At 46.7% G+C, this 14,378-nt stretch overlaps 1 protein-coding gene across 1 annotated transcript in view; it reads right to left on the minus strand.

Annotated features, from left to right (window-relative positions):
* Positions 1-14,378, minus strand: part of LOC144158639 (uncharacterized) — an 89,700-nt gene that overhangs the window by 62,175 nt on the left and 13,147 nt on the right. Inside the window, exon 6 of the mRNA XM_077689670.1 lies at positions 3,271-3,341. Coding sequence (XP_077545796.1) covers positions 3,271-3,341 — 71 coding nt within the window. The remainder of the gene's footprint in view (positions 1-3,270; positions 3,342-14,378) is intronic.

Consider the following 14,378-nt stretch of genomic DNA (forward strand, 5'->3'; position numbering starts at 1 on the left):
CACGCAAAGCAAGTGGCCAAGAACTTTTTAACAGAGCATTGAGATGCACTCGGTGACATATACACGGTAGATGCGATACCTTGTCTTCAGTCTGTACGGAACACACGTCACCGCATGCAGCAACATCTTCATCGCGCAAATCCAGGACGTGTATTTGACAAACCTGGCTGCCTAGACGCACCCACATTAGCTTATTTTTCCCGCTGTACTAGAAGACTGATTGATTGATTGTAGGGTTTAATGCGCCGACGCAACGCAGGCGATGAGGCGCGCCATAGTGGAGGGCTCCGGATTAATTTTGACCACCTGGGGATCTTTAACGTGCGCCGATATCTTGAACACACGGGCGTTCTTGCTTTTCGCCTCCATCAAAAAAGCGGCCACCGCGGCTGGGTATCCTACCCGCAACCTCGTGCTCAGCAGTGCAACACCTTAGCCACTGAGCCACAGCAGCGGGTGCTGTACTAGAAGAATTGAACAACTAATAAACATGTTAGTAGTTGGCTAAACCGCCTTAAAAGATACTGACCACTCCTTATTTTCAATGAGAATGCATAAAATTGACCTAAGGGAACAAGTTGGAGACGGTCTCACGACAAAAATTACAACCACCGGGGCTCAAACCCTGGTCGTAAGCGTAAAACTCGACCACACTACCTATAGGCCACTGAGGCTAAACAGTGAAGCCTGTTTAGCAGTTCTTAAAGAGAACAAAAAGTGTTCCAAGTGAACCAGTAGACGGCCCTAGTGGGGGTGCATCCAGGTGGCCAGGTTTGTCAATCATGCGTCCTGGATATACGGCCACATGCCTGCAAGCCCACATGGCTGTCACGCATGCTTCCTGTGTCGACTTCCCACAATGCGTCCGAACCTGTTTTCAAGGGGCACAAGACCTCACTCAGAATGACATAGTATTCCTGCCAATTACAGTCAACCTCTCGTGCAACGGCCTCCCATGGTGTTTGCGGCAAGCTGCCGCCAATCGAACTTCCTTCCAAGCTCACACCATTTGCACTTCAAAAGTGAGCTGCTCTTCGAGAGTTTAATTTATCAACCACTGCACCGAGCGCGGGACACTGGAAGCTGTCAAGACCTAGTGACAGATCACCTAAGTTTGCGCTGTTGCGAGTGCAGCCTCGGAGATTTCATTCACGGACACAAAAATTCTGTCAGTACCCTAGCCACGTACAGCTCCGCTATAAAAAAGAAAAAAAAAATGCTATGCTGAACCTTCCAGCCTTCTGGAAAAAACTTTAAAGTGTGGGGTCTCCTTGAAAACTGCCAAGCATGCCACGGTTGTTTCATGGTAACTAGTGCAGTGCAAGTCAATATGCCCTGCTGGAACCTGCAATAAGGGCTGCCCTGAGCCCTTCATTACATGCAGGAAGTTGTGAAGCTGCCATGGGGTCCCTATGTCAAACATTGGCCCGCTTCGGGGATTACAAGTTCACCCGCTCCCTGTCGACAGAAATCTGGACTACCAGACAATGCACCGTGATATTTGGCACATAACATCGAGCCTTTCAAACTGTTCATACAAAGAAAGTGGTCCCCTTTCCATTGCCGCAATGTCAGAGGACACTCGAACACTTTTTAAGGGTTGTGAATGCAAAAGCACTAATGTCTGAGTGAATGCCGGAGGTGCTTTGCTGGCTCTCTGCATTCTTGAGGGCTCCATCCCCTTGCCACTTCAGATGATTTTGTTCCCAATCCGTTTCCGTCTGATGCCTTCGAATGACTTTGATCCATCTTTTACGCATTGCACTGCTACTCACTGCAGCAGCCACACATTGACAGACCTGAAAACAACGAACATTTTCGCTGCCTGATTGTCCAGTCGCTTAGCTGCATTCTATCTCTGCTTTGCTTTATCTGAGGTGTACCAGCGTGGAGAGTCACCTTTCACCCGTGCCGAATTTAAACATGCACTATGGCAGGGGTTGGCAACCTGTGGCTCGTGGGGCAGTGTTGTTTGGCCCCCGGCACAAGTTCAAAACTTCCCTTTCTTTGACACTTGTTATCTGAAGTCCGACATGGCAGTTTTGACCTCAAATGGGGTTGGACTGGAAAAGATCACTGTTGGTTGCCATCGTCCCCCATCTTCACACTTAGCCAGATAATGTCTTCGCTTCGTTGCTTTGCACAGATGTTGTGCATTATTCCAGTTTTGTATATTCTTGTTCCAGCACATTATTCTCAATACACTACTATATTTTGTACAGTATTCTCAATTAACCAAATTTTTTCTCTTTGCCAGAAAAACCTAAGCCCCCTCCCCCCTTTGCGATTTGCCGTCCAACCCCCGTCGTGTCAGCATCATGCAACTTGGCCCTCTGCCTAAAACGGCTGCCAACTTCTGCACTATAGCACGCCTCGTGCTTCAGGTACACGTCTTCTAAAACCTGTTCCACTGCTACAGATACAGACACCGGCTTTTTCACCCAATGGGCCATTTAATAGTTTCGCAATAAAAGAAGCCTCGTTACTTGTATAAGGTCTGTGAGAATGGGTGTGACATCTGGTGTGACATCTGGCTGTTCTGTCACATGCATACTCATTTCTTTCTCTTTTTTTTCACGCCAGATGTCACACCAACACCCAATTTCTGCAAGTAGGAGGCTAGAGGTGCATGCAGTGGCCAAATTTTCTCGTGGAGTTTCGCAACTGGCCCAAATTGAAGGACTCTGGCTCTGCCTAGATCGTCCTCGTACCCGCAGAGACCTCGTTTTTTCGTTTTTGGACATGCCGATACGTCGCAGACCTCTCTCTCCTCTACATACACTGCACAGTAGAGTCACGTGTTAGAAATGGCGCTTCTGTACAGAGCACATATGGCGCAAGGTACGGGAGAATCGTCAGGGTAGGAGGGAGACGTTCAACATGCTTCATGTGCAAGGGTGCTTCTCGCACGCACGTTTTGTCACTTTTGCTTCTGTTTGTAGTCCTCTTATTTACTTTTCTTTTCATTGCGGTGCCAGCAAATCTGTCTCATAGAGCGTTACATAATCTTGTGTAAGCTATTTTGCGAGAAGTTACAATACTTTTGCACACTTTCCCACGAGTTCAGTGAGAAAGTTGGTTAGGAGCGAACGTCCAGTGGAGAAGAAGCCGAAAGTGTGTCCCTGTTCTGCAGCAAAGAGAACACCTTGGGCTGCCACTGAGTTTTTGAAGAAAAGATAACAGATGCAGAAAAAGGGGGCCCCACAAAACACGGAGACTTTGCTTTCACAGGTGGCTGCTATAGAACAGCGTGCGGCAGAGTGGACCCACCTGACTGAATGGACCCAGTTGCTATGGGCTGTAATTGTCTGCTGCAGGCTTTGGCGTTGCACCGACCACACCTGTTTGTGTGGGGACAAACAACAGGGGGGGGGTTCTTTGACAAACACGCGCACGCAGGTGCAACAAGATGACAGGGCAACATTCCCTACTCCCTCAGCACTAAATGTACCCGTACACATGCACAAGAATCCTAGACATGGGGTCTGCAAAAGAGTCGAGACCAAAATTGGTGCAAGTGCATGATAACAAGCAAACCAACTTCTACCAGCTTAGCGAGTGTCGCAGTGCAAACGCTTTGTCAAGGTGAGACAAGTTTATCATTTTTCTTATGTCCGATATAGAAATAAAAAACATGACAAGTTTTAACGAAGATGAACTTTAAAGGGGCCATGCAGACAAAACACAAGTTTAATTCATTCGAAAGATTATCCCTATTACAATCATACTGACACCACTTTTAATGCACACTTTGCTCAAATAAGCTATGTATAATTCGGAAAAAAAGGGAACAGCCATGTGACCTACTAGCTCATTTCCTGCAACAGAACCTATGATGGCATGTGCAGCAGCTGCGTGATTGGCTGAGGCCGGCAAAAGCAAATGCCAATTAGGCAGGGCTTACAAGTTTGCTACACGAACTATTTGCGCTTAAATTAAGGGCACATTCTTTTCATACCAGAAAGAATGGCGGGGTAAACAGTGGAACTTACGGAAGTACACGTAAACATAGAAGTACCGATGCGCACTGCCATTGGTACTGCGTGCACTGTGCTTGTTTCAGCTGCACAGCACTGCAGCACTTTGGGGTTGTCTCAGACGACACTGGCCGATTGGTGTAAGCGTGACCATCTTACGTGACCATATTTGTCGAGTGAACACCGTGTTTTACGAAACGAATATTTTCTACCTTAACAAAACAAGCCAGGTACAAATACAGCCAAAAACAAAGCAAAGGCAGAAAACAGCCCTTTGAGGTATGGTGGTGCCATTTAGGTTGATTAATGGTAAATGAGGCCCCGCAATCGGCAGCAGAGCGGTTCTGTGATGTCATTGCAGACATTGCGGTAAAACACGATTTGGCAGAAGAATCGAAATTTTAACTCAAATTGATAATCAATAAGAGGGTGAGCTTGTTGTTGGGCGAGCTGTTGCAACCCTTTGTGAAAACACAGCCATTGCGCAAGGGGACAAACAGAAAGACAGGACACAAAAAGGTAAAAGGTGTTCCCGAAAAGCGCCTTGTCCTGGCCATTTACCTGCACAACACCGGTGCAGTGCAGGAAAGCCCATAGACACTAAGCGAACATGGTTGCATGGTCGTGGCAGTCGATAGTAGGCGCTAGCTCAGACTCATTGCAAAGAACACATTTTGCACGTGTTTTAGTTGGATGTTTCTCGCTTACAACGAGGCACAATTTTATGCATTCAAGTTTGTTGAAGCAACTGCCCTTTGTGTTTTCAAATTTCAAATACAGCAAAAATTTATCACCAATTTTCTAACAGTGCTATTCAATTCGAAGCTGAATCAAACACCACGTCATTCGTTCCGATATTGGAAAGTTTTGGCCATTTGCACACCCCCAGAAAACTCCCTCGAGGCTCCAAAGAGATGTTTTCAAATATTCTAATCTCAGACCACTTTCTTTTGGACCCCCTCAGCTACAGGTTTCACGCGTGAATGTGCAAACTTTTCACCAGTATCATTAGAGACCGTTCCCTCCTGCCTAGCTTAATTCAGGGCCAGCTTAGTTCAAGCTAGTTTGATTAACGTTTGCGCAAGGCGTATTCGTTTCACTCCAGGATGAAACTAAACACGTGCGAGTAGAGAGAGAGAGAGAAAGACTTTATTTGAGGCCAGCAGGGAGTGGGAGGTCGGGATGCGCAGAGCCTCCACATCCCACCCACGTGCGAGTATTATGCATCAGCGAGTGAAGTACCACAGGCAAAGCAGACGACCCAGCATTAATATCCCTCTAAAGAAACTCAGGCAGAGCTTGTCGGGAGCATACATGCATTTACCATTCAAGAGGGGTTTGAAGACAGAATACAAGTGCTATAATTCATTACAAAGACTGCTTTGTACCAATAACGATGATGACATTTTTATAGCAAACTTCGAACAAATGACCGTGATATGAAATTTAAAGAAACGAATTAAGCGGTGGCAACTTTTCTATTTGGGCTCCGAAAAATGTGCTAGCTATGTTGTTCCTTTTCTGCATGGTATAAGAAAATATTATGTCTATTTTTTTTCTTTTCATTTGATTTTGTGATGTGTGCTGCTCCCAACTTCGGTGCAAGCTACTTTGGGAGGACGGGCCTCGTCAGGCTGTAGCCTCTTGCTCTCCACCTTATGTGTGAATGTACTTTCACCCCTTGAAAACAAATAAAATAAAAACTCGGCAGCCACTCTCCGACGATCTCTCTACAATGCCCCACGCCAAGAAAAATGAATGGGGATTGTAGTGGGGTCTCTAGTACCATTCGATCGTGTCACCTGAACACCAACATGCAGTTGATGCACTGATAACCCTCTCTTCAGTGCTGGCCCATCTGACGTCCCTCCTGCCCATAACACGTAAAAGTAGCGTGAAATTTGAAAGTTTTTCAATACTTCTTGCATTTTTTCACGTAAAGAACTCTCTCTCGTGGCAGGAATGGACCTGAGCGAGTTACCAAGGGCTCGTTCTTTTAACGGGGGTCTTTGGGACCAAAAAATTGCCCAAAAAAATCATTTTTTAGGTATCACTTTTCTCTTGATTTGCACAGTTTTTCCTCTAAAAAAATTCCATACGTGGAACAGTACCAGGTACTTATAAAAGCCATAGAGGCCTGATTTCAACAAAGCAATAACCATTTTCCCATAATTTCGCCACAAGTGGTATTGCAGTGATCCGAAATTCTCGAGGGGTACATCCCAGAATGTGGTGCAGCTAGGAAGATCATTTCTTTTGCACTGTGAAGCTTAAAGGGGCACTGACACAAAAATTTTGCATCTTGTTTTTTTTGTTGCGATAAGTAGCTAGTGACCTACTTATAACCTGTAGAAACCTCATTTGCTTCAGCGTGCGACGGTTGTTTAATTAGAGGCATTTTCAATGCGGCCAGTCACAGTTTCGGTTTCAGCGAGTGCCGCGAAACGATGGATTTTGTGTGAACAAAGCTGACCACGTGACCGTCAGAGGGATATCACAGAGCAGAGCCGCCGTAGCACTGTCGAATCCGCATCGACGGCAGTTTCTGACCTAATCTAAAAACGTTGGTTTTTGCGAATGCCCCCACGTACTGATCTCGTGAGGCGCTTAATTAAAAAGCGACCGTGGATGTAACACAGGCGCTGCGAGTGCAAATGCTACCGCGGCTAAAGAACGACGCGCGACGCTCGAGACGGTGGGTGGCAAGACGCGCGCTGGGAGCAGCCGGCCGGTCTGCCTACAGGTCCGCCTACAGATGTGTTCGGCTCAGCGCTGCGGCGGATATTCGAGTGCCGCTCTCGTAAGCGGTGCAGATGACAATTTTTAATACAACCCGCCATCGCATCATTACCGTATTTATTCGAATATAGGTCGACCTTTTTTTTCCGAAAATGTGCTTAAAAATTGAGGGTCGACCTATAATCGTGACCGAAGAACGTCGACCTATAGTCGTGATCAAAAATGGCGGGCGCAACGAGCGATCCGTTTCTCCGTCGCGCCCGGCGCTCCTCAATTTGAGGCGGCAGCGCGGAGCATCTAGAACAAAGACAGGCAAGAAAATAAAGGAAAAAATAACAAAACAATCAGCGTAAGAAAACCACCCACAGTCACTGCCGGCTATCGCGCATTACCTGCGGCCGAACCGGACACGAGCGAGCTTACGTACTGGCTAGAGAGCCAGATTGGCTTGGCTTGGTGTCTTTGGTTTGGCTAGGTGACTTTCGCCACCTAGCGTAGCCACCTCGTGAACGGAACGGCGTTGCCTGCTTCGCTCGCTGTCTCTACTATCTCCCGTTCTCCGTTTCATGCGCTTTCTTTGTGTTTGCTTCGTTGTAGAGTGAACTAGAATACTTGGGGGCTGCGTCTGCTGCAACCCGGGGCTTCCGAGCCGATTCCCCCCGAACTGGCTGCTGCGCCCCACGGAAGTGACGTACGTCAACAAAAAAATTGCGTAATTGCATTACACTGCAATTACTTCAGTAGTATTGCATATATTTTTGGCAGTGACGCACTAATATTACAATATAAAGATTTATTTTTAGCCTGAGTTTAATGTCTTTTAATATGACGTCACCTAGTCACCGTGACGTCATAGACATGCTTTGTAGATGTTTGCATTATATTTTTCTCTGCGAAACTCGAGTTTGTTAATGTTTTTGACGCTCGCGTAGAAGAAGTTGTGTAAACAAAGCACTTTTTATAGATTTACCACGGGTTTTACGGATGACCTACGGACGAGCGGCATGGAGGAGAGGCCGAATTCCATCGAAGAGCGAATTTTGGCCCCTTATTGGCATACGTATGTACGGGTAGATTTCACTCTAGTACGGGCTTGTCCATGGTTCCGTTGGCCTATTTCAAATATTCCGGCTTCGCGCGGTGCCGAGGTAAGCAAGAATGTTGCGAGCGTCGGCGTTGTGTGGAGTCGCTCACGAGTGGTGCGGTGCTGCGCTGTGTTTTCGTTTCATATGAGGTGTTCAGCTCCAAGCCTGTGTCACCGCGCTTGTATCTTCTGCAGTAATTCACAGTCTTCAAAGTCCGATGACTATTCGTGGCAGCAACGCGAAGTGCTGGTCAGCGCTTGCGCAGAGCGCAATGTTTTCATATCAAATACGTACGTATCAGAACCAAATGTTGCCCCAAAATGTGCAGTAAAGTACGGAGCACCGTGTTGCCTTCAAAACGTGACCGATGTGTGTGGTGCGTCATAGTTTTCCAGAGGTTTGTTTGTGTGAAGCTGCTGGCACCGCAGTCATCGATGCTATCATCGCAGTCATCGTTATACACGGTGTTGTGTCGGTATCACAACGCGAGGCAAATACTTTGATACTGCTCCGTACTCGACTTGCAAGTGTCCAGATTCGTGTCGCTGCAGGAGTGTATACGTGAATAATCTAGAGCCCCATCAGTTAGCAATGGTGCGTCGCAGTGACAGCGAGTTTTCGTTCGTTCGCTTCAACTTGCCGTGATCCCTGTCGTTACAAGCGTGGCCAAAAAATGCGCCGGATATCTGTCGTGAGTTACTGCGGCATTTTCCGTGTGTGTTGTGTTCGTGTGCTCCAAAATTTACGATGTCGCCAAACCTACGTGATCGTGCCCATTTATGACAGGCTAGGTGATGCGTCAGTGGCTTCAGCAATAACAGATGCTACGTGCTGTGTTGAACTGTTATATCTACATTCTAAGCATACCATCTAGGTGACTCTGCGTAGTTGTTGTTTCTATTTGATCTATCCTCAGTTGCCTTGTTCATCTTTTTTGCCGGGTATTTTTATTTACGTGTGCACGCAGCATATTAGCACTAAATCAACCTTACACACTTACCTGTACATGCCATAACCCTCTTTGCAATCACGTCTGCATGTGCTACTGTTACCTTGCAGTATTTCGTCAGCTACTGTGCATGCTAGCAAAGATTGTTTGCATGTCATTCTGAACCATTGCTAATAGCCTGAATTTCCTTTAGTATTATACTAGCATACCTTTTTCTTTCTCACCTGCTGGCTTCGTGTTGCTTTTAAAAGGAATTGATGATTTAACGCTGCGTCCAAAAATATGTTAAACAAACTTGTAAAAAACGTAATACACGGGATATACCTGCTAAATTTCTCAATGGCACAAAGCATGTACACTGATCGCACAGGCTAAAAGTATGTCTGACGTGCTCCACACTCTTAGTCTGCCCCTCAACGCAGTCATGCTTGATTTTTACCCAACTGGCAAAACCACTTCTGCTCACTGACGAGCCAGGGTCACTGTCACGCCCACTTCACAACATATGGTGAAAGCAGTCTGTTCTGATTTTTACCCAACAAACCAAACCACTTCCACTCACTGACTAGCCGTGTAGAGTCACTGTTAATAATTAATCGTTACTAATAATTCAAAAAATCCAGATGTAGCTGTAGCGATGGTGAAGGCGGTAGTGAAAGTCCGGGGTGGGCGACTTTGACGGCGCTTGTGGGTTTCGGTGCATTTGGACCAAGAACGGCTCTCACGGGGTGGAAGCCCTAGCATCCTTCTGCTCGCAAATCCATAAAATATTTCTCTGTCTCGTTGTTTAACGCAATGCATAGTTGATGCCATTGAAAAGCACCATCAGAGAAACATGAGAAAGCGTTGCTTTTGCCTCCGTGGAATGAACCAAGGTGGACCCGCTAGGTATATCTGCATCTAAGCATACATTGGGTGCTACTGCGCAGCCGACTGGTACCCGTTGGCAAACCTGCTTCCCACACAACAACACAAACACATGCCTGTTGCATGCTGCCTGTGCGCATTTTGTTTGTCTGCGTGGAATGGAATGGCTGTGCCAGCAGGAAATAATTCATGAAGCACTGCAGGGCAGTGCAACAGTCGCCAGAAAAAATTTCCATCGGCAGACTCGCATACTCGAATGGCAACTGGCAGGCTCCATGGTTCAACACTTTGGTAATTCTAGTGTGCCACCAATGAAACAAGTCTGTCCATGGTATCAGGAGATTCGAACATAGGTTAACAAGGGCGGTGTGACAACTCGCCGTGCTGAAAAATGCCACAACAGGGCTGTATTGTGCACAGATTTTTGTTGCCACTCCCATCCCACCGAGTTGTGCCAGCTTCCAAGTTTACCCTGTATCATTTCAAATTAACTGGTGTTTGCTAGTGTTTGATTGATAGATGCAAGCACCAGTAAAGTGTGTCTGTCATCTTTAGCACTAAAATCATGTTCTCAAGGGGAAACCGAGTTTAACGAGGTTGCGGACATAAAAGCTGGCAGTGCTCATGGGGGTCGTAGCAGAAAAGTTGCAGCATGGCATCATGCTGTTTTTGCTATGTTGATTTTATAAAGTGCATGGTATTTATATGGGTCATACGTTTCAAACAAGGCACTAGCTGGAAGTCGTTGCTGTCCCTTCCCTTTGTTACACTTTGTAGTCGTGCTCTTTGTTTGAAAAAATTATTAGAAACTAGCTAGTGTAATTACAATTATAGAACTAATTTTCTGTGAAGGAAGTGCTGCCTTGTGCCGGCTAAAGGATATACACTGTTTTGGCTACACACATCATAAGACAAGATAGCAACGCAATACTCTACAGAGCCCATGCACAAGCTGCTGCCTTGCATTGGCCTGACCCACAGAATTGACAGGAACAGCTCCCCAGGACTGATCCCGAGCAAAGGTTCTGGCTTGCTCATGCCCCTCAACTTCACAGAAGTCAATGAAACCTTGTTACACAGGCTGCGGCTTAAAGTAGCATTGTCCTGAAAGTATCTGCACACAATCGGACGCGAGGACAGCCCAGACTGCCTTCTGTGTAAGGCTGTACAGAGACGATCATTTGCATAGTTTTTGACCAAGGTATACTAGTAGGTGAAAAGACCTTGAAGCAGCCTTACTACGCTTGAATGCTTACCCTCTGTCTGAACAAAAAATTTTTCCAACGTGGGCTGACACGAAGAAGAAAGATCGAGCTGTCAAATCGCTGCTTGTCCTCTCAGGACTCTTGGGTCTATGTGGTGAAATTTCACAAACTGCGGAACTTTTTTTTATGGTCGGTAAATAAGTTATGCGAATTATGCAGTGATTAGTCTGTTTCTGCGCCCCGTACATGCTTTAAGTGTACAAAGTTCATTGGTTGATTTCACTGTCATTTCTCATACCCTCAGTATTCAGTACCTTCCTTGCCCCGGTGGGATTTAAGTAGCAGGCCCAAGTTCAGTTTCTCAGGCTGGCCTCTTCTCCTTCCAAAAATCTTTTACTATCTCTACCTCTCTCTTGCCAGCATGCCAGGTGCTTGTAACGGTTTACTGGGATTCGCAACGGTCAACATACGATAAAAATTACTTATGACTACTTTCATTGCTGAAGTTCACTGCAGTCAGTGTACTAGGGTGTTTAGCGCACAATAGTAATTATGACTGCAGACAGCCTACAGTTCTTAAAGCCCACATTGAAATCCTGCCACGGACTCGTTCTTGCCTTCACTTCGATAAGGCTGTCACAAATGAGTTGATCAGCCGAACATGCTGGAAGGGATGTTTTTCTACACTCTGAATTAATGTTTGATCAACGTGCATACATTAAAGCATTTGGCATGGTTCTTCCTTTTTATCTCTTGACACCCAGTGCAACCAATGGGCTGGTCAAAGCTGTGGCTTGGCATATGTGTTTCCAGTTCATAATGGTGCATTCTGCTTGTTGCCAAAGCCAACTGCAGAAAAGTTCTTAAGCCCTAATGCAGTGCTGGCAATGGTCTTTGGTGGGCTATAAAAGCAAAATGTACTGGTTGTCGATCAAATAAAGTGAGTCAATTTTAAATGTTTCTTCCCAATGCCTGGTGTGTTTTCTTGGAGGTTGTGTGTTTGCTTAGTCCTTTTGGGAACAGTTGGGCATGTATGGCTCATGTGTTGGCCATGAGACTAATCAGCATTTGAAGGTTCATGGGGCAGGTACAACTTGTACAGTTGGTGAGCGAAGGGATACAACTATTACATTTCCGATTTTCTTGCAACATGTCACTAGCGTACAACAATTAGGATTTACAATTTAGCTGCAGTTCTTTTTTACGTACTGCTATAGTGCCCATTATAAAATGAATAATAACTACGACCAGCCGCCATACGTTGCTGGCCGTAACGTGTGCGGCGTCATCAGAAAAATTTATGTCATAGTTACTCCCGCCGTTTACCGCGCACGCGTTTTGCGATGAGCGTGCGGCATCAACCTGGCTTGCCCGTGGTGCTCGGAAAAATACCAGGGAAACAGTCACGTACGTCTGCGCCACAAGGATGAGCACAAGACACCTCGCAGACGCCCAGCTCGCGAAGCCGGTTCTACCGCGTGCCGACGCATTTCACTTTAGGAGGAATGGGAAATCCTGCGGACAAAGCAATCCGGGTCAGCCAGTCATGCATGCGGAAGATGGATACGACGATGACTACTACTGCCACAGTGAGAAGCGACGACGGAACACGTAAATAAACAAATTTCGCAATACGTGGTGGTGTGTCATTCAGGGCTTCAGGAGGATCTAAAAAGAAATCCTCCAGCTCGCCTTGCGTCACTTAGTGCAAGTTTCGCGAGTTTTAAAGACGAAGGTGTAACATCAAACGCGAAAACTGACCGTACATATACGTGGCGTCGGCGGAGCCGCCGCTGTATTGACTGGTGTACTTGAACTCATTTCGCCAGAGCAGCAGCCAAATCCTATCACTACGGCTCTAAACCGGCACCTTGGCAGAATGGAACCTTGCTGCCACGTGCTGCCAGCTGCAGGTGCACGTGGCAGCACGTATACGCGTAAACGGATGCGCACACACAGCTCTGACTGGGGGGGGGGGAACAAATTCGTGATGAGCATCCAGAGCTGCTTGTCAGAAAACGAAGGCCTGTATGCTTCTTTCTTTTTGGACAACAAACGTCACATGGTTGGCCGGTTCTTCATCACTTGCAGTGGTAGGCAGTTGGACAACTGCTGCTATGACCAGAAGCAACATGCGCACTACTTACATGACGTTTGTATACAAATTATGTGCAACAACGCTTTTATCAATTCGGACAGGTGCTGTGGGCACGCTACATTTGCTGCCCTTACCAGCGTGTGGTACAGCACTGTGCTCTCGCTGTTTATTAGTTACCAGCACAATTTTTACAACGGTTTGTGAAGTTGGTGAAATGAAGTTCTGTAATCTCCTGGATTGGTCGGTGCTTCCTGCCTCGGCGTGATTCTTTCCATCACTAACAAGGGTGGCAAAGTTGTGCTTGTGCCAGAAGCCAATTTGACACTTTGTGATCAGTACTTGTAGCACTGCAGTGTACCTTGTAACTTTGGAAGCTCGGAAAAGTTGGTACAACATGACCAAATATACAGAGTCGTAGGCACGACGAAAAGAGGCATATTAACACGCGTTTATTCCAAACATCTTTTTGTCACATCCAATATAATTCAGGCCTCTTTTGTCCCAGCTGTGGTGATTTCACTCCCCAAAATAAGGCACCTGCTGGTCTTTTTATGCACAGAAAGTATGGTGAGGTTTCAAAACATTTCAGGCTGCTGCGCAAAAACGCTGGTTTTCAGCGGCGCGTACTAGAGTGCACCAGAGTGGAAGATCAAGTGCACTGGGCACCAGTAATCTAGACCCAAGATAACTCTTGTCAAGTGAGGGCCTTCAAAGGTATTCCTTCGGCCTATTCTTCTCCCCACAAAAGCCACAGATTCTATGATCTAAGTGGGAGCGCAAGCAGCCTTCGTGCAACACTATTTAGACCTTTGCCGGCAGAGTCTTCAGCCAGTGCCCACGTTTGAGGACACAGACCCATTCTTCCCTATTGAGCCACAGCAAATCAAACCTGATGGTGTGAGATTGGGCGCGCACACACCTTCCAAAATAAAAAGAAAGAAAGAAGTGCAGTTGCAAAAGCCGGCGAATTTAAACGTGCAACACAATCCTCCGAATCCTCCACTCGGAGTGGTTTTGCCTTGCCCGCAGGTGCGCCGTAGATAATACAACACCGAACGACAGTCGATGTACCAAGGAGGAGAGTTATCAGCCTGCGCTTACGGCGCGTACAAAAAGCGCGTGCTTTTCATCGTAAACAATGAAAAGCACAGCCGACCTAAACATGAGTGCCGGCACGGCCGCTTAGCACGGCCGGCATGGTACTTCGTACTAGTTTCGGCCATGTTTCGGCGATCAACAACGATGACCAAATCCAAGAAATAATAACAAAAAACAGGTGACGTCACTTCCGTGGGGCGCTCCAGCCAGCCGCGATCGGGCGAGGCTGGAGCACCCCGGGGGAGAGGATCCCCGGGGTGCAGCAGCCTTTGCCATAACCTTTCTTTGTGTTTGCTTCGTTGTAGAGTGAACTAGAATACTTGGGTAGTGGAAAAAGCGGCCGCCGCCGAGTGAGGCACT

The sequence above is a fragment of the Haemaphysalis longicornis genome, unplaced genomic scaffold, assembly GCF_048455015.1.
Source record: "Haemaphysalis longicornis isolate Haplotype H1 unplaced genomic scaffold, Haemaphysalis longicornis Haplotype H1 scaffold_10, whole genome shotgun sequence".
Taxonomy (NCBI): Eukaryota; Metazoa; Arthropoda; class Arachnida; order Ixodida; family Ixodidae; genus Haemaphysalis; species Haemaphysalis longicornis.